General features: G+C 43.8%; 1 protein-coding gene across 2 annotated transcripts in view; it reads right to left on the bottom strand.

Annotated features, from left to right (window-relative positions):
• skila (SKI-like proto-oncogene a) overlaps positions 1 to 26,341 on the bottom strand; it is a 33,567-nt gene that overhangs the window by 6,617 nt on the left and 609 nt on the right. Inside the window, exons 2-5 of one of the 2 annotated variants that reach the window (XM_065954245.1) lie at positions 23,105 to 24,392; positions 4,800 to 4,895; positions 4,014 to 4,102; positions 1,876 to 2,018 (exon numbers count right to left, since the gene is read on the bottom strand). In XM_065954245.1, the coding sequence (XP_065810317.1) occupies positions 1,876 to 2,018; positions 4,014 to 4,102; positions 4,800 to 4,895; positions 23,105 to 24,226 (1,450 nt within the window). In that variant the 5' untranslated portion in view covers positions 24,227 to 24,392. Of the gene's footprint in view, positions 1 to 1,875; positions 2,019 to 4,013; positions 4,103 to 4,799; positions 4,896 to 23,104; positions 24,397 to 26,341 lie in introns of both variants that reach the window. The other variant, XM_029277603.2, reaches the window with a different exon arrangement.

The following is a 26,341-nucleotide window of genomic DNA, read 5'->3' as shown; positions in this document are numbered from 1 at the left end:
AGGAGGTGGATTAAAGGCAGAAAGTGCGAGTCGAGCTGATGCACACTCGCGCCTACACGCCTAAGTAACACCCTCCCACAACATCATAGAAGCTCACACCTCTTTTATAATGTGAGCAAACAGGCACGGCACGGCAACAGCCAAGGAACCAAACATTCAACCAAAAATGATTCTCTGTATGTATCTATAGGAGAAAAGAGGGGAAGAGAGGGCCTTGTGTAGAAGCTGTGCTGCTCTGCAGGGACTCCAACTCTGCTGAAACTCTGGTCTGTTCCCTCATTGTTGCCTTTAGGACCTACATCATGGGGTATAAGGATCAAACAGGCTGTGTGCCACTCTCACATGTGTATTTGTAGGCTAGTAATGACAATGCATTTGAAGGCAAAAGCTCAAAGACAGTAGGGGAGAAGGAACAGTTAAAGAGAATGACAGAGGGCGCACAAGAACAGTGTTTTCCAGCCTTGTGTTCTCGTGCTGTATATATGTGACAGGATACAGCATGCTCTGCACACAGCATGTCTGGCACTGGAGAGGACCCTCATCTACTCACTCAAGCTGGCATGCGCCTGTGCACACACACACATGCACACATTCAGGATAGTAGAGGCACACAAATAACAGGAGAGGGTAATGTGGTGGTAAGTTGAAAAGAATAAAGCAGGAGAGAGAGAGGGCCAAAAGAGAGAGTGAAAGGCACACAGAAAGTGGAGGAGGAAAGCATTCAATGAGAGAAAAGGAGAGAAGAGGAGGAGGTGGAGGGGGAAGCAAAGGGGGAGGAGGGGGAGAGGGAGAAAGTGACAGCAGCAGACTGAGAGAGAGGTGGAGATGAAAGAGACGAGGATGGATGAATGGATGGATGGAAGAGGCAGACAGAAGACGGACTCAGCTAGGATATGGACATGACTGCCAGGGAAAGAGAGGGTGGAGGCAAGAGAGACAGCTTGGGTGGAGAGGAAAAATCCGAGGAGGGGGAGAATGCCTGAGAGATATGCCTGAGACAGCCTCGCAGTAAGAAGTGGTGTAATAATGGCAGACGGAATCCACTCTGATTCTCTCTCTCTCTCTTTCTATACAAACATTAGCAATATATCTTATTAATGCAGTCTTGTCTTGTATACACAAAAAATACACACAGCAGAGAGACGAGGTCACTGCCATTTCCACCCCTCTTGTTCATCAATAGTGAGGTGCCCCCGGAGTCTTTTTGTGAAGGTCAATGCATGATTATGTGCATCCCTGCAGGCTACAATGTTAGCTGTGTGTGCATTAATGTGTGTGTACGCAGTGTGGAGTTTTACTGTAGGTTGTGTGTTGACAGTAAGCACGTGCCTGAGTGTGTTACATTAACATGATCTGCATGTCTCCTCTGCTTTATGTTGTACTCTGTGTATGTAAACCGCTTGTTGTATGTGTGTCATGTTTGTACAGTGGGCATGAGTCAGACATGTTCGTGTGTGGAATAAATGCATGAGCCAAAATCATTGACATCAACAGAACCGTACACTGTTAATAGAAATCCTAAACTTTTAAATATTACTCCTCTATTTCTATTTTTTTACTTTCTTTACAAATAAGCAACATAAGTTTGATGTTGATCAAGCATTTATGAGCACTGTATTACCATTTAATAAATATAAATAGCCATATAATGTACAAAGATAAGTTAATTACAACTTCTCTCATGAAGACATGTTTTACTTCTGTGTCTCCAGTAGTGTATTTGATCAATTTATAGAGAAGTCTACTGGGTAAAGATAGCCTTGTTAACAGATGCGTTAATTCTACAATAAAGTAAAGAGTAATTCAATTAATTGTTGACCCAAGTTTCAAAGTGGAAAACACAGATTTTAAAGTATTGTGTGTCTCATTACTGACCCATGGGCGGCTCATCGTGGCCCAGCACTCTGCGGCTGTAGTGGTGTTTGAGCAGCGCTCCAAGCATTTCAGTGCTCATCTCCGCCTCCCTCTCCAGAGACACATTGGGAGCCACCATCTTATCATAAGTGTACAGGTAGTAACTGTAAGAGAGACAAAAAAGACAATTAAGCTCCGAACTGGTTTCATTTGAAAACAAATCGTAGTTTATGCGAACGCAAAAATGAACATGCAATATAAGTGAAAAGTGATTTTAAGTCAGTTTTCCTGCTGCTGGTACTTAAAGAATCAAGCATCTGTTTTGTGTTTTTTTTTTTTTCATTCAACTCGTAATGCTAGCGGTATCACCTTTTACATACTCCTGTCTTTGCAGGAAAGATCGTAAAATGTTAGGATTTATAGATGCTGCTGTTGCCGATGTGCATAAAACAACAACATACATGTCTGCTATAACTCAAACCTCCTCCTCTACTACAATAAAAAACACAGTTGAATCTGAGTAATAGAACAAGAGTGATTTGGTGGCTGATGTTGCCCACAATAACTGCGCCATCTGAAGACAGGAAAAACACAGTGTGGAATATGGATATTTCTTATCATGTGTTTACAGGATTTCAGCCTAAACAGACCTTGGGCTTATCACAAATGGCCAGGTAGTAATAAAGAGAGATAGAGTCTGAAGATGCACTGAAGCCACTGAGCCAACACTATCTTTCTATTCCTGGCTACATGGCGGGAAATGAAGAGAGGAAATAGAAAGAGAAATAGAGAGAGTCAGAGAGATAGAGAAGCAGATGGAGGAGAGAAGAGAGGAGGAGAGAAGCTTTGTACCCCTCCCCCACCAGCAGTCCCCTCCAGACAGAGCTGGAGCTGTGAACTAGGTTAAGCATGACAGCTCAGTGGGGCTCTGCCTGAAAAACTACAGCAGCCGAGCCTTGCTTCCTCTCTCCTCCTGATGTAATACGAAGCGCTGCCTGCTCGCCTGAGCGAGAATCTGAAACTCCTTCACATGAAAAGCCTAAGATGTGATTGAATAATGTAAGCCTGCCTTGTATTTGACAAGTGTTCCGCTAATGGATGTCGGTAGTAGTCCAAATAGGACGTTAAGTGCTCTGGCTGTTGACTAGCAGTGCCTTTACTTATTTCTACTGCTGCGATGCAAAAAAAAGCCCACTGCAAACTGGTCTGTGCAAGTTCTGACTGGTTTGAGAGTGCAGCAGCCATGTGATGCTGGTAGGTGACCAGATCTCTAATCCTGCCAGTTTGTCTCGCCTGACGTCTGCATGCCTCCACACAGTCAGTATGTCAAGGCAGTCACATGAAGCTGTGGCGCCATTAAACCATCTAATTCCAAGTTTTAATCTGGGTCAGATTACAGTGTTAGCTATAAGAGTGCCATATCCAAACACAGGCTGGTACGCTTTGGGGGAGGAAAGGAGGGTGGAAAAGAGAAGCAGAAGAAAGGAACCAAAGGCTAAGGAGGGAGCGAGAGTAGCGGCACACGTGATGAAGACTGAAGGACAAGGAGCGAATAGTGCAGAAGAGGGAATGCAGTGCCACCAAATAAGAAATTGGGGCTTTCATTTTTAATTTTATGAACACACTTCAGTCAAACTGAAAGTTTTACCAAAGCAGAAATAAATCCAATACAACTACGGTGTCACTATGACATCTGGAATAGCTTCAGATATTGATTAAATAAATCTAAGCAGAGTCTCCTATAGCATACATTTAAAAATGAGGTCTTAGTTGCAGCCCTAAACACAGCCAACTTAAATGTTTTACAGCCAAAACAGTTCCCATTTTTTATTATAACAGTTTTACTCCTAGAGCCATTTATCAAACTAAGTTATACATTCTCTGGTTACATCTTCTCAAATGTGAACACTTTTCATGCTTATCACTCTTCCAGATTGTGCGCTTATTGTCAAACGGAACAATTAATGTGATAAATTAGATAATTTAAACTCAGAGAACATGTAATAGCCAGCTCTCATTGTTTAAAAAAAAAAAAAAAAATTAACCAAAACCTATATCCTTTAAATAAAGAAGTATATACTGGAGAGAAAAAAACAGATAGTTGAGGCCCTGTAATAGTGTATTAGTGTTGATTAATCAAAAATAATAAGGTGTAGTACCTGGGATGGACCATGGTGGGGTGTCCTGGTTCCTCCTTGATGTCAGAGAAAAGACGGTTGAACATCAGATTGGGTGTAGATGTCTTCCCCTGTGAGTAATGACAAACAAACAAACATAAATATCTCACACATCACAACAACAATGTCTCCTAAAGCATTCTTTTACAGTTATAATAACACAGAATGATATTTTTCTTCCACGTTTATTTATCTTTAAATTTAATTTTGCAGTTGACTGGATTAATTATTTGAATGGCAATCAGGTGCATGTCCAGGCACACACAGAGACGTGCATATATATTTATATGAATACATGAGACGCAGCAGGAGGAGAAGGGAATGTGCTGTACTGCACATGGCGCTCCTGGAGCTGTAATCTAATAAAGCTAATATATGCATGCGCACATGTGGATGAGGGATCATCCATCAGCCATCAGCTGGGAAAAAGTGTGTGTGCTGGAAGAAAAAAGATAATCATGATAAAGAGCTTCTTCCCTGTGTGTGCTTGTAAAGTTAGTGTGTGTGTGCGCTGTGGTAGGGGGAGGTGAAGAGCAGCAGTATGAGTATATTTCCTGACAGGTCAGAGAGGAGAAGTGTGCCGTTATGAATGGCTGAACAGGGGGTGTGTGCCTGTCAGTCAGGGTTGGGGGTAGTGACCCTGAGAGCCAACCTGTGTGTAGAGGAAGAGGGAGGGGGGGGGTGCTAAGAGAGGATGGGGATGTTGGAGCAGTGGGAGGTGATGGAGGGAGGGGTGGATGGATACAGGGGGGGAAACCGACAACTGACCTTTCTGGCAGGGTCGGAGTCTGGTAACTTGCTGGCAGGGGAGCAGAGTCCTGCAGAGGATTTCCTCACCTGGCTCTTCTCCTCCTCTACTGTCTTCTGAAACACAAGGAAAGAGAGGTATGGCGGTTAAAAGGACAGACCATCACATGCCAAAGTTAAACGCAATCGAGATGGAGAGTAGCATTTAACATGATAGGATACTCTTCACAATTAAAATGATGCACAGACTCTGTCGGGAAGGACGGGAGTAAGAGGGAAGAATTACAGCCACGGTCACAGAGGGGGAAAGATGGAGACAAATGACATTTAAACGAAAGGAAATAGAGACAAATGACATCATAGAGATAGAAATGGAGACAAATGGCATTAAAAGTGAGCTGGACAAGTGAGCTATAGCCTTTGATACACTGTGGGAGAAAAGGAAGGAAGCAGGAAAATGGGTACGGTAAGAGTAGAGGCTGAATGAGCCCACTGAGTATAGCCTATGAATAAAACAGAAGAAAAGCCTAACTGATAGTCAACAGAGCTGTGGAACATGGCCCTGTCATGTGCTTTCTCTGTGTGTGATTCACTGGTATACATGCAACGCGGTAGGAGCCAGCAATTCATTCAACGTGAAGACATATTTTCTGTTGAATGTTTATGATTCATTGTGTCAGCTTCGTATCCTCTGAGCCATGTGTGTTCAGTAAATACTGCTGGCACTGCCTCGAGTTGTGTGTGTGTGTATGTGTTGGTTTTTTTGAGCAAATCCAGGACACGCTCAGCAAGAGGCCACAAGCTGATGGAGTTGATGCTTATCTGTGGCAGACAGTCCTGACACTAGGCACACAGTTCACACATACACACAGACACAGACACACACACACACACACACACACACACACACACACACAGACACACACACACTTTCAACTCAACTGTCAGGTAGCACACGCACCAGAGGAACAAGACTTTCCAGCGTTGCAAAATATGAACCACTAGCTAGCCCACAGCGAGAGACAAGAGAGAGACAGAGACGAGAGGGGGAGGCCAGAGAGGAGATAACGTGGGAGAAGAGGAAATAGGAAAAGAAAATAGAGAGAGACCAGAAGGAAGGGAGAAATAGATATAGAGGTTGTAGACAGCATCAATTATTGACTTACAAGCCTTTTAAAGCCATCTATAACCGTTTATGCAGAGAATGCACATACACGCACACATGCACTCGTTGTGAATAATGAACAAACAGCCTTTCATCAGCTGGACGTAAGGATTTTCCTCTGCATAGTGTCCGATGAGATGAGACCTCAGCTTATGGAAATTTGTATCTCTCCTGTTTCTGTTTGTACACCAGTTAAACAACATGTTAAAAGGTGTGCATGCTTCGATGCATACAAGAACCAGCTAGCCTTTTCCCCTTACCAAGAGTTTTTATGCTAAGCTAAACTAAGATCAAAAACTACAAGAGTTTGGACAAAAAACATTGTATTTCTTTGGTATTAATCAGTGTATTTGTTATAGTTTTGAATGCAGTTTATAATAGTTATTGTAGTGACTGCACTAAAACTGTTTAAGTTATGTCTCAAATTAAAAAACAACAACTACAGCTAGCCCTGATTTGTGTTGATGGAAATTCATGTTTACTGTATGTGGGGGAGAGTCCGTTATTTACAAAGGCATGGATGAATGAGCCTGTGCATGCAAATCTAACAGGCTGGAGCCATATGCGTTGCCAGGTGTGTCGTTCTGTAAGAGTCTATAGAAAAGGGGCTCGTCCGTTTGCAAGCGCTTGTGGTTGGTGTTTTTTCCTTTTTTTTTCTCCAGAAGGCAGCACTGCAGCACTGAAGAGGGAGGGGGGGGAGGCATAGAGAGGGAAGGGGGAGTGATGGGACAGGGCAGAGATAGAGAGAAGGTTGAATTGACAGAAAACAACAATAAACCCTCTGCAGTGGTGCAGTGGAGAGCTGGGTCCGCGCTGGCTAGATTCCCTGTATCAAGGTTGTCTGAATGTGCGTGTATGTGTTGTACATTCCCCCTCAAAATCTGTGACTCCCCCTTGTCCTGTGTGTGTGTGTGTGTGTGTGTGTGTGTGTGTGTGTGTGTGTGTTAGGGACAGACAAACAGAGACAGAGGGAGCCAGCACGAGGCCAAACTCACATTAACACCAGGTCATCCAGAGATCTTTCATCTGCTTGACCCCCAAAACAGCAGATGCTCTGCTGATGAGTCAACTGACAGCTCATTAAAAGGTAGTTTTGTGTGTGTCAGTCTATGTGTGAGTGCTTGGGTACAAGAAAGACATTCTGAGACTTTGTTGATGAATGTATGTCCCATATGAGTATGGAAAGGCTTTAAGTAAATGTGTATCCACATATTGAATAGACATCCATGTTTCACTAATGGCTGCCTGTGTCTCTCCCTGTAATTCCTGACAGTTGACAGTCTAACACCCACCCACCACCCACCCGACCATCCACCCACACACAAACTCCTGCTCATTATTCCTGCAGCTCTTTGCTTTTTATTCCTTAATGAATGTGTTGTTCAGGTGCAAACGTTTACACATTTTTTCAACACAGCTGTTTTCCTCTCCTCCCCCGTCACCCATTTCTCTCTCTTTCCTGGTCGTTACACCTTTCCACCCCCACCCACCCTCTGCTCTATTAACACACAACATCCTGCTACTCCGTCCTGATCTACAATAATGAAGAATCTCTCATATCTTTGTCTTAGCCACACGCAAACACACATGTACTACACACACAAACAGCCCCTAACCCTCCCCCCCCCCCCAAAGTCTTGAGCCCTTTGTCAGGCTCAAGCTTGCCTTATGACAATGTGGATTAGCATTCCACACACTCGCTCAGCTGAACTCTGCCCTGTTGTTCCTAATCACCAGCAGTCTGCCTGCCGCTGCAGCAATACACACACACACACACACAGTCCATCCATGTACTACACAGCTAGATGAAACATACTACTCTAGACAAACAGAGCCATGTGAACTTTTTTAATGACCCATTTCCAGGGCCTTAGTTTGGTCCCCAGACCATTAGCACACGTGACATTTCCAACGCAGACGCATTAATGGAGCAGAAAGTGTTTTCCTGTGTGTGTATGTTTAGCCTGAGTGCTGTTAAATCCAACAATAACAAGCACTACTCCACTAAACAGAAATCCATGGCCGTACATTACCATACACAGTCTGGCAAACACAGGCGAAGGGGAGTAAATTCACTTCAGCAGCAGCCGTGTGGTTTTTAACCATGACCTGCATCTGATCTTCCCTCTGCAAAGCACTTGCGTCTTATTTACACTTGTTGTCTCGTGTCTCTTTTTTTTATTAGGCTGGAATATTTACAGCAAAGGTGTATATAACAACCAGTAAGGACTTTTATCTGCTTTTTGTTAAGTGTCTCAAGATAAAAACATTTTTTTTTGGAACACTTCTGTGAAGAGCAATTTAAAAAAAAGATTATTCTAAACATGTGCACATTTGGTAAATGTTTTTTCCATTATATAAACTAAAAACTCTGCTCAAACCACTGAATTTCATAATTGGCTGTGTTCGCAGAACCATCACCAAATCATTGATGTAGAGTTGATTTTTGATTTGGGTGAAAACTTGAACTGACAACCAAAGATATAGGCAAGTCAGATTCGGCCCATTCCAGTCAGCTAACACCCACAGACACTAACTTACTCTAGATGTAATTTATATGGATTTATGTGGACACACACACACACACACACACACACACACACACACACACACACACACACACACACACACACACACACACACACACACACACACACACACACACACACACACACACACACACACACACACACACACACACACACACACACACACACACACACACACACACACACACACACACACACACACACACACACACAAAGTGCAAACAAGTCCGAGGTCAAGCTCTCCTCCTCCTCCTCCAGTCACATGGACACTCCAGTTGTCTGCTGTCTTAGAGCAGATAAGCACACACAAATGCTATAAATACGCAGGTTGTCTCCATACATGTATTGTAAACCACATACACTGCTTCCCAGCCTCCACAACGCGTACACACTGAAGTGTTTAATTTTCCATGGAGCAAACCAGCACTTAGTTTAAAAAATGTAGGAGCAGAGGGAACACGTTTGGGAGGAAGTTCTGTAGACACAAACAACCAAACATTTACTAACAAATCATATGTTTAACATGTCGCTTTACTCAAAACAAGCAGCTCATAAACAAGCTGCTTCTTCAAGTCAAGGATTACATGATAGTAAAACGCTGGTAACTATTTAGGAAATACAACTAAAAGGGTTTAACTATGATCTGAAAACATAAACATCGAAATTGTTCATGCAAAAATATGTTGTTTTCCTTTCTATATCACTGGAAACTGAATATTCTAGGGTTGGACAAAACAAAGCAATGAACAATTGTTTTTCAAATGAGCTCAGCATTTTTGTTTTACCTTCTTTTATGATATTTTGAGGACAAAAGGGTTAATAGAGGAATTAGTTTCCAATATAAGTTCTTGAAAATCATAAGTTGAAGCCCTTGGTGCAATTGTATTGCCATGAGTGTGCTACTTAGTATGACGTGACATTCCAAGAATTAGATAGCCAAAATGGTAACACTGTAAAGCCCTGCCCAGGATATAACACACTTACACAAACACAACTAGTCTCAACAAGCCTGATGGCAAATCTTATCTAGGGCACAATAAAGAGTGCACAAACCTCAGTTCTGACCTTTCATCCCCGAGCAGCATGCCTTATGTGTTTGTGTCATTAAAATCTATTTAAAATGCTTTTTGTGCCCTTAAACATTAACACTGGTGGGCCCGATTGTCTTCACATCTGTTGAAACCCAGGCATCAGTGGTTATGTATGGAAAACAAACCCCAGGCAAGCGCCAACAATCTCCCTTGTGGGGCAGAGACAGAGGGGTTCCCGAAACAGAACTGTGCCAGCCATCCTCCCTCTTCCTCCTTCTTCCTTCTTCCTTCTCCTCCCCCTCTGAGCCATTCATGAAGCAGGCATTCAGACGGGGGGAGGAAGGAGGGAAGGGGTTTGGCAGTGGGCAGCAGAGAAGGAGAGTGTAATGCAACTCATTTTCCTTTCCCCCCCCTCTAAGGAGGAAGTAAACAGCTTTTATTTGGGTGTCTTTTCATTCTACCTCAGACAGCGAGGGAGGAAAGGAGGAACACACAAGCACACACAGAGACAGTCGCAGAGACAGTCAGTCACGCCCTGTCTGTTTCCAGACCACATCCTGTTCTGCTGCAGTCGTCAACTGTGTCAAAGATCAGGCTACGGATATGTAGGTTTGTATATTTCCTGGCTAGGAACCATTCGACGACTCCATACCACAGAATCCACTTGTCTTTTTCCCATTAGGGCTAAATAAAGTGGCTGCCTGAAGTGAAGATTTGGTATTCAAGTTTAAAATCTGTCTTTAGGATCTAGTTGTCTATGTGTTTAACTGGTGCTGTTGTGGTCCCACCTGCCCCTTGCCTCCACCACACACACACCAGAGGCCTTTATATGGAGGTCTTAATCCAATAAGCCATTTATCCATAGACCGGGAGCCGCACTTTGTTTCTGCAGCCAAATCAATAACAGCACACAGGGGAACCAGACTGTAAAATGGGGCATTAAAAGGAATACACTTTTTTGTAATCAACATAGCACTGTGAAATTAGATGACTGAATTTGGTTTTAGAAACTACATTATTAGCTCTCAAACTAGTTCTTGTTAAACCCTTTAGTTTTTTAGTTATATAGAGTGCCTATGAAGTCAAAATATATCTGATGAGTCTTGCATTAAGTATATCTTGCATCGTTGGAGGTTGAAGTCTTTCATTTTCTGAAAAGAAAACATGAAATAAAATCATCACATACTCAGATTGGCATACTAATTTTGCGGCAAAGATTTCATTGAGTTTTATAACCCTCCCCAATAACTTACGGCTAGTAGTTATGTATTGTGACTTTGTTTGTACCTGAATGTTCTTACTTTTAGTGCTAACTGTTGCTGTGACAACCAATCAATTAAAACAAGCCCCTCACTAGACACCTGTTTTAACAGGAAACATGTTTTTTTTCTACTGTATGTGTGAGTAGATTATTCTCAGCATATATTCTTTCACTTCAGCCTTTAACAAATAAATAAGCAGTATTAAAACAGAGCAGGAAACAGGTGAAGACAGGTCTGACAGGTGGACAGTTAAACAAACAGGTGACAGAGGTAAACAGGAAAGAAGAAAAAAAAACAGGCAGGCAGCCAAGACAGATGAAGAGACAGACAGACAGCATGTGACTGTCTGTCTGTTTGTGCCTTTACCCCAGACACACACAGTTCACACACACCTGTTCCTCCCTCTTTCCAAACACAAAACAGAAAGAACAGAACCAGACAAGCACACTGATAAGAATCAGCCAGACTAGTCATGCCACACACACACACACACACACACACACACACACACACACACACACACACACACACACACACACACACACACACACACACACACACACACACACACACACACACACACACACACACACACACACACACACACACACACACACACACACACACACACACACACACACACACACACACACACACACACACACAGGCTGATAAGGATAAGTTCACTCCTAAATTGCTTTGGCTTCAGGCCTCGGGCACATTTTTTGTGCCACATGGGCACGCTGTCTAGACAGTCATCATCACATGCACGTCATACATACACACACCCCTTGCAACGGGTTGTTGAGCTCCCTCATCCACAACTACAGCTAGTCAGCCATTTTACAATTCACACACTAGGGCCTAGATGGCCAAAGCCCATAGGACCCAAAGGGACAAATACAGTTAACAGGAGTCAGTTTATGGGAGAAAATAAAGGAATCTATAACCGTGATCGTAAGGACTCTTCCCATCTGTCCACCTTCTGTAGCTTCGCCATTGACAGGAGTTAAATTTGGAAACCAGCTAGAGTACTTCTCTATGATCCTTCACAGAAAATGACGTCTCTTTAGACTCTCGATCAATTTTCTATTCATCTCTCTACCTCCCCTCCTCCTCTGTTTCTCATGTTTCACAGTCAAATCCCAGGCGGCAGTTTTCAGTCTATATTCACAGCAGTACATGAGCAGGGTTGTAATAATGTTACCTCATGAATGGACAAATTGTCTGACTGGGATACACTAAGCAGGCAAAGATAACCCACATCCACGTACATATTAAAGAGGTGACTGTAAAATACTACCACTAAAACTGACGACTGAAGAAAGAAAATGTCTATCACAAAATGATGTCTTTATCAGCTAAAGATTATCAGTAATCATGGATGACTAAGAAAATCAAAAAGTGTTCAAATGTCAGAAGCTAAGACTGTTAAACTCTTTTCGTCAAATTAATTAAACTATCATACAACAATAAGAATGCCTGTCAATCAAATGTTCAATCAAATTCATTGTGCTAGCCCACTAATCTTCACTGAGCTGTCTAACTTAATTTTAGATGCAGCTTTGGCTCCACGACTGAGTGACTTTTGTATGAAGTTGCCTTAATTATCACAGAGACGATTAGTGTTGATCTGTTAGCTTGGAAATGAATCCATGACTACCCGGATTGTTCATCATTTGAGTCACAACAAATAATAAATGTAAGCTGGTTTTTAACTTCTGATATACAAATATCTTCTTTCCACATTCACCTTGAAATTCAAATCTGTTTGCTGTTTTAGTGTAGTAAGACAAAATGGACTATTCTGAGACATCTGTTTGATCTCTGGAACTTCAGATGCAAATCTGTCACATACTTTATGATTTATAGATCAATATTGCCAGGCATAATGGGAACTTAATGAAACATTACTCACATGTATGCTGTCACTGTGAGCAGCCCTATTGTTGCATCAGAGGCTCGAAATAACACTTACCGAATCATCAACCTTGTGTACTGCGATTAATGGTCATAGACCAAGTATAATGCAAAATAGGGTCCTTTAAGCTTTAATCAAGAAGTTTTATGAGAAAGCCTTGTAAAAGAAAGGAACAGCATTCAGGTTGAGAGATTTATTAGTGGAATTTTCTGTTTGGCCTTGCAGTTGCAGTGCACAAACAACGTGTATTCTCTGACTATTTATTCCACCTTCAAATCAAACTTGACCATATGACTCCCAAGAATCTATCCTACGTCGCCTCTTCCCCCAGTTTATATCATCAGCCTTGATACAAAGCAAAACAGGCTATTATAAAAATGTGGCCAAAGATGTTCAATTACTTAATATGCATTCAAGTATATAGAAGGAAATGGCAGCAGTCAGTGAAGGGCATTTAAAAATCATCCATGTGCAAGAGAGCATACAAGCTGCATATACATGTGCAGCTTACTGTCTCTGGCACAGAAGCTCAGTGTGCGTGTGCTCCACTTTCCTTCCCCAGAGCCTCCAGGAGTGTTAATTACCAAAGCTGTCAGGGCTCACCTATGTGTGTCAACTAGGATGAGAGTCAGACAGACACACACACACACACACACACACACACACACAGACAGACAGACACGGATAAAGATGTAAACGTATGTCAACAGACATCCCTTAAAAAAATGCATCGACCATCAAACAGCAGAGTAGGAGGATGGAGACGATGACGTACTTTTACCGCAAGCAAACTGTCGTGCACAAATACGCACACAGACACAGGCAGACACACTTTACTCTCCCAGGAGGAAACATCGACTGAAAATGAGGCCAGTGGGCTCTTGTCTTGTCTGTGGATGACTGTACGCATCATCACTTGAGTTTTCTCTCGACCAGTGTGTATGCTTCACCATCTTAAAACGCAAAAGAGAAAGTATGCAATGAGACGCAGTTTGTAGGTGGGTTACTGGTTCAAATCAGATATTAGGAAGAGAAACACACACGCTATTAGCACCGAACACAACTCCTGGATTTCTATATAAGGGAACTCGGCTCACTTTTGCAATGCTGAAAACAACTCAGAGTGCTTGGAGACGGGGAAGTGAGAGAGCTGCAGAGAGAGGATGAGCGTTGCTAAGCAGAATGAAAGCTGAGAGAGGCTGACAGCAAGCCAGCAATGCTCTGCTATCACTTCAGAGAGAAAACACAAAATGGAGACACTGCCCAACCCCACTGTCTTCGCAATGAATTACACAGCATCAACTGAAATGCATCATAATATATGCTGATTCCTGCCTCTAAGTATTTTTATAGCCAAGTGTACTTTAAAACACCAAGTTACAATGATGGTATAATTGGCCTGCCTTCTCTTTCATGACACTAAAATCAGCTACTATACCTTGGTGATTGGTAGAACACAACTCTAAATTCTATTTCTGCACCCCTTAAACAAGTCTTAAAGATCAAGAACATATGGCTTTACTGTTAAATAAAAGAGTGTTGAAATTATGCTGTTTCAATGCAGAAGCTGGAGTTGGCCTCGACTTAAACCTTACTTTACAGGCTCTACTATGCAGTCATTATTGATCGGTGGTTTGTTTACTTCTTCCTCAGCATGGGAGCAGGAGGCTGCTCTGCTGTAATGGGGAATACTGCAGTAAATGTCAATGCTTGCTTGGTCCTTGCCGTCTACAACAAGGCTAGAGGAGGAGGGATATAAGATTGCGCAAGACAGACTGAAGGGTGGAGAAAGGCTGAGGGTAAAGGGTGGTGACCTATGATACAGTACCAGTCCTACAAAGAGAAGGCTCCACCTGGCCAAAATGCCCCAGAGGTCTAAATCTATCACAGACACATGGAAAGAGAGACAGTTAAATCCGGCCCTGGGTCCTCTGACTGTTCTGCAGGGAGCTCTGGTCTCATCCATATTACATGCAGGAGCTTGTTTGAAGCCTCTACTGCTCGTCTTTGCTTGGGCAGCTTGGCTTTGCTGTCCGGGCCCCCCGGGCTTGCCTGTCTCTCCCATACACACAAACACGCACAATCACACACAGCTCCAGTAATGCAAATCCATCAACTACCATGACTCTACTCTCTCTCTTTTTCTCTGTGACAAGCTGTGGTATTCAAAACAAGCCTCTGAAGACCATTGCTTGCTACTTTCACAAAAGCTTGTGGGCTGCAAAACTCCCTGGATTACTCTACTTTTAGTCTGTAACATCTAAATTATTAAGTGAACAACTTTAACTTAACCCATACACACCAAGAAATCTGGCCATATGTGGTCGGAGGTGGCTATTCATTAACCATCCTAACTGTACTGATAGGAACACACCAGAATCTTTGGCAGGTGAACTTAAAGTCCTCAAACACTTGATCACCAGACTTCCCTCATTAAAACAGCGACTGTCTGAGGCAGGCTTGACAGCAGCTCGAGTTTAGCGTGGCTGGGTTTGGTAAATGTCATTACGCACGAGTCAGAGCTCTAAGTGAACACACCTGGGCGTAGATCAAACAGAGCAGGATGGTGATAAATCTTTGTCCTGGCTCCACAGTGACGCTGATGAGTTGAGAGCAGACTGCAGTGCTGATGGAGCACTGTGACTCACGCTGCAGGATAGGGTTGGCGTGGTGACGGGAGGAAGTGGCTCACGGTCGCAGTGATTGTGTCTAGTGTGTCTGGCTGTGTTTCTGGCTGTGTTTGACCCATTTGACTTCCTTTTATCTTGGAACTGTGGACTGTGTCATCTGCAGAGCATCCCGTGCTACTGTGTGTGTCTGTGGGAGTGTGTCATCTTTTTAATAAGGGTTGTGTGGAAACGTTCAAAGCTCACGTCACTCAAGTCTGACCTTTTGTTGTTCACTTCTGAAGACACAAGGACAAAAAGTTTTAGATTTACAATTTCAACCAGAAAATATTTTGAACTGCTTTTACTGAATAGGAATAAAAACCAGTCATAAGCAGCTGACAGCAAAGGCTCACCAAAAGTTTAACCATCATTTAGCTAGAGGCTAGATTTCTTCCCTCAACATGAGTCAGACTTCTGAAGAACTACTGTACATATGGCCTCATCTGGGATCAGGATGTGTCTCCGCTGCTAAACTTTGATAGTGATGACACAGAACATATCTGACATTACAAGGCTGTTTGTCATAGGAACTGGTTAAAATGTATCCGGACTCTAAACCACAAGGCAATGCTTCACTTTATTTCAATCAGGATAGAGTTATTGGCAATACAGCTGAGCTGTGCCATTAGCAAAACAAGAAAAACGCAAAGCCAGAGTTGGACATGCAAAGAGAGCCAACCAGAGCTACTTTCTCAACACGAGTTGAAACACACATCTATGATGCTTGGGCACACTTAAGACGTACTTCCCTGTTCGTTTGCATGCAGGGATGCTGAGGAGCACTCTCCAGTCTCAACACATGCAACCCTTGATGAGACACTGTAGCTGAAGTATACTCAAATATAAGTACACATTATACCTTTAATGTAAGCCATTTGATGTAAGTAAGTACAAGTAAGGTCTTTTACCTGCTTTTTGTAACATAACAATGAGTAAGGTCTTTTTACCTGCTCTTTCGTAATGTTAACAGACAAAGAGTAAGGTATTTTACCTGCTTTTTGTAAAGTGTCTTGAGATAACACTTGTTATGAGTTGACGCTATACAAAAATAAATTGAATTGAATTGAATTGAAAATTAATTGCATCTGGAGGTCAACGACTTCGAGGTTTGCCAAGTTTTAGTTCATGATTTGGAGAGGTGCAGAGGTGCTGTTGAGGATCCAGAGGGATATTGTCTCCTATTTACAGGATCTTGATGAGCTGGTTTAGACCCCTGAGGGGCATGAGGCAAAGAAGACTGTATGTTTGTATGTGTGTGTCTGCCTAAAGAAGTATGAGAGAGACAGATGATTCCCATGAGTGGCAGCACTGCAGGTGGGAATAAGCTGCAAGATAAACACATCAGCATTTGGCAGGGAAGGCAGTGGCGGAGAGATATGAAAGACCAGGCAAAACCACAAAATGTCACTTGTTTCACCTTCACTAATGTGGTCTGTTTCCAAGCTGCAAGCTTTACAGCTTTGCCCTGAGCAACATCAGTCAGGCCCCCGGTGAGATAAAGATTTACAGGGTAGAGAGGCCGCCAGCCGTGGAAGGGAAAGAAACAGTTGGAGGGTGTTTGAAGTTAGTGGAGCAAAGGTGAGACTGCAAATAAAGGACTTTCAGGGCAGGCAAGCAATCACCACCAAGCTTGGCAAGTTAGCATCTCACAGTGGTTTGCTGAGGCTTTTTTGCTTTTATCTGGTGTGCAGGCTGAAGGTTAAAACTAACATGGGCCACAGCAGCACTCTACTTTGCTGACACTGTTGCATGCAATAAACTACGCAAAAAAAGAAAACATGTACACCTAACTGCACACAACACAAACAGAGTCTCTTCCATATGGAAATGACAAGCCATTACCAAACATGCAAATAAATGGATGGCAAAGTGGAGAGATGGGGATTCCTTTAATCTTGCAGGCCAACTATTTCCCCTGATTTTTCTGTTTGCATCATGAATAATTGATCAGTGTAGTGGCTGGGCTTAATGTGTTGTAGATGTGCCGGGTGGCAGCCCAGCGGGAATCATGACACGCCTTTGATATCCTGTGTTTATCTCCCTGTCTGGGAGACTGTGGCTGTGTGAGAAAATATGACAGAGCGGGAGTCTAAGTGCCTATATCGTGTGTAATGTGTGTTCATCTGCTGGGTATATGGTGCTCCTATGGAAAGCTCCGTCACTGGGTCTCTCCATTTATATCTTCATTAATCACCGTTCCCACCGGGAAAGGAGCACAGAGGAGTCTTTCAAATGCAAACGCACCACGCTCTCTGCTTGCACACAACACGCAGAGGCTGGCAGTGTCCCACAGCCTCTTTACAGTACACCTCCCTCGCCTCCTACTCCCTGCCCCCCAACACACACAACCTGTTTGCCTGACTGTCTCCTAGGGATACCAGACAGTGGACACTTAATCTTCTCATCAACACATTGATTAATTAATACCAAGACTCTTCATTATTCTGGTCTCATGCAACAAGCCAAGCAAGCTACTCAACTGTGTTGCGATCCAAGCTGCTTTCTCTTCTTACAATCTTGTTTGAACTCGTAGCCCATTATATCCTCTCTCTTTCACTATATCTCGCTACTCATTTTCCTACAGCAAACTGGTCTAGCACCCTGAGGGGAGAGAGCCAGAGCGCAGTGAACATGCAAACAGGCTGTCAATCCAGGACTCCTTCATAGCCCGCAGGACATTTGGGTGGGAGGTGCTTAGTCAGTTTGTTTAGTCTATGAGATAATTGGCAGACGTGGCAGAGGCTCCACTTTATCTGGACAGGCCTATCTACAGCTTGCCGCTGTGGCTTTTAGTGCACATCAGTCCAAATGCAGTGCATTATCTCCTTTTTCTTCTGGTGGCAGTGTGAGAAAAGAGTCTGGGCCAAGTAAACGGTAAAAAAATAACAGGCTGCTGTTGTGGTTGGAAATTGTAACAATACATGTTTAAATGTGGGGTTGTAGTTCACAGGGAAAGCTGTGATCTGACACACAACAAATCCAAGAGGTAAATAAAATTGTGGGCAGGGAATGTGACCATTATTGATTGTTGGTTCTGAAACTGAAAACTTGAGAAGATTTGTTTCTGTTTAAGAAAATCACAGAAGTAATGACTTTGGCTTCCCTCCAGTTAGCTGCAATGCTGTTATGGAGCTGTGATACTGGCACTGACCTGATGGTGACATACCAGAGGCCCCTCTGCTCAGCCCCTCCTACCTTGTGGGGCCCCATTTAGCGTTTTACAACAGACAGAAAACACTGGCCAAGCCACAGCCTGTTGTGCTCAGGAAATAGTCTCCCACATCACTACCCAGAAAGGCATATAAACTGTAGTTTACTCTGGGCCAGCATTCAAAGAAGCTGCTGTATATTTAGCATAAGTGGATAATTGTTCTTTGGGAAATGCAAAGACATACAAACATACATAGCAATATATGAATGGGTGGGGTGGGAAGCAAAGGAGAGAGTGTTGGCTGGGGAAATGTGAGCTAGCCTGCATTTGATTGGACAACCAAGAGGGGCTGTTCCAGGCTAGATTTGTGGTTCAGCTCAGGTCTTGTGGAGGTTAATTTTCAACTCTGGGAAAATGGACCTAGAGCCCGACTTTCTGCAACAACCTAATTGATCTAGTCTGTGTTATGGAAGACAGCCAAAGTGTGGAGCAGTTTGTGACCAGAACCAACCTGTTAGCTCATTTGCTCAACTGCCTCCCCTAGGGGAATGTTGTGTTTCTGACCGGTTATACCTTTTTGCTGTGCCTGTCTGACACTAATACTGTCTGGCTGCCTGTCTGAGTTACAAAAATGTAGACAGGCAATAGCAGAAGCAGAATTGAGGTTAACTTGCCTGAACACAGACAGGAACTTATGCAACACTAGCTGTGGTCCCTGTAACTGAGTCGCCCTGTTTCAGTCTTCTTCTGCCTCCCTCTCAGAATCATTCTCTTCTGTTCTGTGTCCATGTCGTCCGACAACTAGCCACCTCCATCAAGGTTGGAGACACGATCAATAGCCACTGGCTTCACTCTCATCCGGCTCACAGACAAACATATGTGGACTTATGGCCAATGTAACAATTGACTTATCGGGTCATTTGGTTGCTTATTTTGTTACTGTCCGCTGATTGGGGCCCAGGGTGTATTGACTGTTAACAGACACATGTAGACAACAGCAGAACCGTCTTGGTTAGAAGGAGCAGAGGGAAGGCTGTAAGGACCTGTACCCAAGAAAAAAAGGCAAATGGAAGATTGATGTCAAGATGGAGGGAGAGGAAGAGGTGGAGGAAGAGATGGCCAAAGCAGCACAGTGAACGATTAGCAAGCCTGCCAAAATCCAATTAGAGACAGCCCGAGAGAATGACTGACAAGAATACAGACTAACAGACAGAGCAGACAGCTCAGGAGACAGCCAGAGAGTGCAGCTGCACTGGTCTGTGGTAATGAAGTCACTGGTTTCCAAATAGCAAATAGAGGAAGCCAGAGCGATGCAGCTGTCTGCCGTCTGCGCCGCAGCCACTGTGTCAACCCAGCCAGGGAGACAGACAGAGGAAGGCTGTTCTCCCCGTCTGACACTTTTGACTCCGGGCCAGCACAACCTAACAAATAAGGCTGAGGCAAATCAGGAACACACAGTTATGTTCACTATGTTGTTCTGTTGGCCAGGACAGGAAATGTGTCTAGAATAGTAGGTCATGATGTTCTTTCTTATTTCAAAACAGCTTCCTTAGAAATACAAATTAAGAACAGTTCATGGCTCCAGTTGATCAATCCAATGACAATGCAGAAAGTACATGGGGATTTTTTATGTTCTGTAATAAACTGAATTGCTATTAGAATGCCTGTTGAAATACCATGTAAACATCCAGCCAAAGTAAAAAACAACATGATAATCAATACAAATGTGTTACTCCACATCTTGTTGGGTAAAATATTATATAAAATAATATATATATTCAATACAGACACAACGGAAAGTACAAGTGTCTATCACATCCCCTGATGGCAAAATGAACTCATTGTCTGTCAGATACTTAAGTAACTATTGAGGTAAAGCTTAACCTTGTTGCTGTCTGTTGGTGGCGTCTGTCTAGCAAGCTCTATTTACACAGCAGGGATCAGTAGACAGGGTAGCAGTGCCTTTCAGCACAAAGCACCGTTCAAAGAGAGCAAGTCTAGCAACTGCACCTCACCTTTACAAACCAAACACTCCTAACAGGATATGGAACTATTGAAGAAGGAGGGAAAAAAACTTCCAGAAAGCTCCCTTGTTTGAGTCTCTTCCCTTTTAGAGGTCCCAGAGCTCTGAGGTGAAACTATGAACTGCTTGTAAACGTGCGCATTGACACTGTGTGTAAATAAGGGCCATAGGGAAAAGGGGTCTGCAGTCGGGGTTACACCAACACACAGGGCTGAGCCATCTTTCTAAAAAAGCATGTGTGACTACAAGCTGTCTCGCTGGCCACAGAGTAACATCCAATCAGATGTGGAAAGTATGAGTCACACAGCCAGTGCAGTGGAGGCGACTGGACACAGAGAGTCTGGAGGATGTTCAGGGTGAGAGACATGTCCGTCTGCCTCACTTCCTGTTCAGTCAAACACACACTTTCACAACAGAAAGTGGTTGAACTTGGAAGGGAACTCCTGTGTCCTAACTTGGTGAAGCAGGAAACCGCCAGGTCACTTTGTTCTCTGCCAACTGGCCTTTCACACAACCTTACATCCACTCAGGTTTGGAGTATGTGTAGTGCCATACTCTTTTCATGCCAAAAGCACCTGCTTCCTGTAGACATAAAGGCAACTGTGTCTCCAGGAATTTGGCCATTTCTGACTTTACGTGCCACTGTCTACAAAAACTTCATTGTTTTTACTTCTGCTATTAACTTGAAAGCACAATTTCCCATCATGCCAAACCCCCAAAAATAAACAGACAAGGTAAAATATGATCATGGATGTCAAACAAGAGCTGCAAGGGAAAAAAAGACAGAGAAGAGAGAAAGAAACAGGCTGAGAAATCAGCCCACAGAGAGAAGACAGCACCTGGAACTGTGGTGAGACAGTGGTTCCAGAGAGCCTGGTAAAGTGTGAGACAAAGATGTGTCATACTAGCTGCCAGTTACCACCTTATTACACACATAGAAGTTGGCAATGCCTCACACATTAACACACACATACAATATAGGGTAGAGGTCAGGACTCATCATCCACCTTAAGCTTGTTTTTTGTACGTGTTTGTGTCTGGTTTGTGTGCATTGTTGTTTGTGAATGCCTGACACTGCTGTTTTCCTCTGTGGTATTACAATGTCAACATCTGTAGGGGTGCATACTTTAAAACCGAGACAGGGGAAAAGACAGAGGACAGTTGGGAAGAGGCAAGACAGGAATGCGGTTGAGACACCAGACGAAACAGCAGACGGTATTTCCGGCACACTCACTGGCCAAGTCAACCAGAAAAAGCAATGCATTTTCCACACTCAGGTACACAGAAACAGAATTTGTGTCTTGTGTTTCTTTTTCAAACCTAAACACACACTGAATACACACTGTAACCATCTCGGTTGACCTGCTGTCTGCTGTACTACTATCACAAATAAATCTTGAGAGGAAGTGGGGTAGTACAGCCCCTGTCAGTCTGTTCTGTTCTGAATGTGTGTTTGCTCATTTAACCTGGGAAATCTTACAGTGTTTCTTTATTTTTACTTAATCAAAAGTTACCAAACTAACAAAAAGCACAACCACACTTTTAACCATAAAACAGTACAAGGGCAGTCCGCTGTGGTCAGAGGAAGGTCAAGAGACATAAAACCAATAAGTCAAATGCAGTGAAACAGTCTAGAGCTTTTCCCCAACTGAATGCTGACTTTTCAATAGACTCACTGTGCTTGTGGCTCTCATACTAATACTAGAATGACATTTATTTTATACACGACAAGAAAAAAAATCATTCGTCATAGGTCATAACTAATTTGAAAGACTCTGCAGTATTTAGTGATGCCATTTTCCTGGTAGTGCCACGAAGCTAATTCCCTTTCAGATTTTCCCTGGAGGTAAAACAGTAGTGAATTATGCTAATGTTCAAATCAAAGAAAGTGTCACATTGCCTCCAGACATTTTCTTATTTACAGAAGTTTGGTATTATGTCTGGATTGCAGAGAAAGTTGGAACATGAAAAATGCTTGTCTTGCAGAAGAATCCAGTCAAAATTCCTTTAGTCTTGGTTTAATAATGTGTGAGCATGTACAAAAAAGTCTAATATGTTGCTTGCTTTCAGTATTTCTATTTTTCAGAAAGATAAAGAGCCAATGAAACTACTGTCATTTAGTTTAAATAGAGGAGTTAAAAGGGCTGCTCCTGGGCCTTCTTTATTGGCCTTTTGTTCCGTGACATTCCCAGTGACCTCCAGGTGACCTGAGTGGACAAATTATGCACTTCCCCTTCAGCTGTGGCCAGCTGGCCTAACCTCGTCTGATCAGACCTGGCCAGGCAGATGTCACCACCTGTCCCAGGCCTGTTTCACACATACTAGGTCAACACTGGTTTAAGAAAACACCAGCCATGAGTTAGTCTAGCCAAACCTGCTGAATATACAGAATGTGGGACAGGATCGGGAAGAAGGGCCAATTAACAAGCTAGTTTGGGAGCGTTTTAAAAGCACGGAAGAAACTGTTTCAGTCTGTTCTTAACAGAGTGAAGATGTAAAACATTAACTTTTTAAGTAAAGACAGACAAAGGGACAATATTGAGAGATTCTCTTACTTTGTCTAGCGACCTCTTGAGTTTGTAGTGGAACTTTTCTTTGACCTCGTCAAGATGCTGCTTGAGCTTTGGCTCCTCAGATGTGCCTTGGTACTTCCTGGCAAGCTGCAGGTAGCAGGGCCACTTGGCCGAGTCAAAGCCCCAGTGGCAGGTTCTCTTATCAGGTGACTTGTGTGAATGCATGACAAACTTCTGGGGTGAAAAGAGCAACTGGCACTCGATGCACTGGATGCAGGGTGCCTCAGGCTGGGTGTAGAACTGGGGCACAAAAAGACCCTGGCACTTCCCCAAACACTGGTGCTCCACCTGGAAGCTGGCTTCACTCTCCTTCAGCAGGCCATGGTTCGACAGCTTTCCACTGGGGTCAGCAGGCAGAGCTGCCCCAGGACGCAGAAGAGCATTGCACAACCGCTGTGCATCCGTCAGTGTAATGAGGCCACAGGAAGGTGCATTGAACGGCAGAATGCCCAGCACCTTGAGGATGTGCAGCTGCTCGGCGTCACAGCGTGAGCAGTACACGTAGAGCTCGTCGCAAACGGTGTTGATCTGCTGCAGCGAGAAGTCTCGGAGAACAGAGTTGAGCACCTGAGGCAGGCAGAGACGCTTCTCTCCTCCAACAACAAAACAGGAGATAGACTCTCCTTCCAGCAGCGAGTGGGTGAGTTCAGTGGAGCTGTCACAGGGAACCAGCAGAGGGCCCCCTCCAAGAACAGGAGGGGAAGGCAGGGGGGGCATGCCGGCTGCGGAATGCTCGTGGCCAGTACGGGCTGAGAAGGCAGCTGGGCCCCCCAAGGAGCTCTGACTGCTAAGGGTGAATTGAGCCAGTGTGTGTTTGAGCCCAGGGCTCAGGTCCAGGGCTTTAGCAGAGCCCACCACGTGCAGTTCAGCCCGACCCTCCACATCCATGTCAGAGTCGTGGTGCAGATCCTCTATCTGCTCCCTCTTCACCTTTGGAATTTTGGGAAGGGAATCTAAACTGCGACGCTTCAGGTTCATCTCTGCCATCACTCGCTTCTTGATGGGTGCATCCTCCAGTCGCTCTCTGTAAAGCCGTTTCATGTTGCCTTTGAATGAGGTCAAGTCTTTGAAAGGGGTTTTCAAACTGGTCTGGGTGCTGGCCATGTCTAAGTACTGGGTAATTGTTGCTTGTGTCTACTGACTGAGTTCTTGTATTCCTCTGAGTCTTTTTTTTCCCTCCTCAAATCTTTTCAAATAACACAAATCTTCTGGTAGTTAGACACATGCATGGTGATAACTGAAGTTAAGATCTGTTGTATGTCCTGATCCGCTACCTGAACATGGGGGAAAAAAAGGAATTTAGAAAACAGATAATTGGCAGAAAAAACATTCAGCAACATCTTAACAACAGCTAATCAATTCCTTCCCTTTTGTTGAATAAACAAACCGAAAATTAACTCATAAAGATGTTGTGGGAAATGAAATATCCATAAGGAGTGTAAATGTTTTATGGCAGCTGTCCCAGCCAGGGGGCTAGAGGGGTCAATGGCTGTTTGCATGGACCACTAAACCAAATGGCCATTACCATACTTCACACAAACACAAGGCTTGTTCAGCCCTTGTAATTGAACCCCATTGGGAAATTTGCATCTAGGTTTTACCAAAAGTTTGATAAACAAACTCTGTAGCACAAGGTGAGAAATTAAACAAGTGAAACCAATTGACCAGACATGACAGGCCAAGTGAAATCCACCACCACTATGCCCCTCTCCCATCACATTGTCAATGTAAGGCTGATACAATGGTCAAGAAACATGTCACTTTGCAAATGAAAGTGTCCTTCCCAGCCTTCCTCTAGGTCCGCTTACCCCATGCTGACCCCATCAACTCCACGAAAAACAATTGATAAAAGCTTTAACAGCAGTCGGCCCCCACTCTTAATCCTCTCACAGCTTGACATGCATCAGTGTGGAAAGCGGTGTTTCCCCCCCTTCTTTCCACTCACGTGCGCTACTGCGGAATAACTAAATCAACATTAATGGGCTAAATAACACTAAGCTGGTATCCCCAATTCAGAACGCACTGTCGATGATAATGGCTACTGCTGCAGTATACGACAGCGAGAAACGCAAGATTTGGCCCGAAAATACAACATTTATGCTGCGGTCACTGACGATTTTATGCAGGCTATGTCAAATTGAGTTTCGTTCATGTATGATGTGGGCTACAATAAACGGCGTTTGCGGCTTTTCAGAAAGGAAAGACAATCTTTCGGTCAGGTTACCACGATGGACGCATTTGCATGCCTTCGCCTATTTCGGCATCCCGTGTTTTTTTTTTTTTTTCCTCCACCGGCTGAAAAGCTGCAGCGGTGCAAACCCCGACGCGGTTGACGCTTATGGGCGTTTAATTGGACATATAACTACGGGTTGATAAATGAGATATAGGAGAGGAAGGGGGGGGGGGGGGGACAAAATCTAGATCAGGGGCACAGATATCTGGGGCTGGGGGTTGCAGCAGCTTTTCCCAAAACAGGACTTCGCTTTGGTTGCATAGACCCCCCAACAACCGGGTCTCTTGGATGTCGTCGGTCAAGCACCACCCTGCTTGACTAAAAAAAAAATATTCCCGAAAAAAACCTCTTTCAAACATTCATAGCTTCTAAGAAATATCTCTCACTTCTGTTATCCTTACTCTGCTGCTGCAAGGACATCGCTTATAATACTGCTCTGCTACATCCTCAGCAACAACCCCCCCCCCCTCCTCCTCCTCCTCCTCCTCCTCCTCACCAGTCTGCAAACTGTACCTCGCCTCCTCTGCTGGCTCGCCACGACGGCACTGGTATGCAGACAGCGCTGATAATGACATTCACTGTCTACACTACAGTCTGGTCTGGGAAGGCACCGCGGTCGAGCGTAACGTACACACCGACACGGTGAGGGCACGATGGGGGGGGGGGTTTAACTACAACCGTGCATGTCAGACAACCCTGTCCGATAAACCCAAGGGTCAAATCGCTTCTAACTGAATAATAACGCATTTGAATTTAACACGAATAAAAATAAATGTATGACATGAGACATCAAGGTAAACGTAAAGCGAGCGCGTAAAAAATTGTGCGCATTCCTTTCTGGAAATGAACCAGAAAAAATGAGATATTGTCTTTCAACTGGGTGATACTAAGTAGGCTAGGTAGCTTTAGCTACGTCCAGCTTATACCCCGGGCACAGTGGGCTACGAAAGCAGGCTAACCCAGCTCTCAAGAGCAAAGGCAGGCTA

Source organism: Labrus bergylta, chromosome 4 (assembly GCF_963930695.1).
Source record: "Labrus bergylta chromosome 4, fLabBer1.1, whole genome shotgun sequence".
Taxonomy (NCBI): domain Eukaryota; kingdom Metazoa; phylum Chordata; class Actinopteri; order Labriformes; family Labridae; genus Labrus; species Labrus bergylta.
The sequence above is the reverse complement of the archived record's forward strand: the minus strand, read 5'-3'. Positions and strand labels throughout refer to the sequence as shown.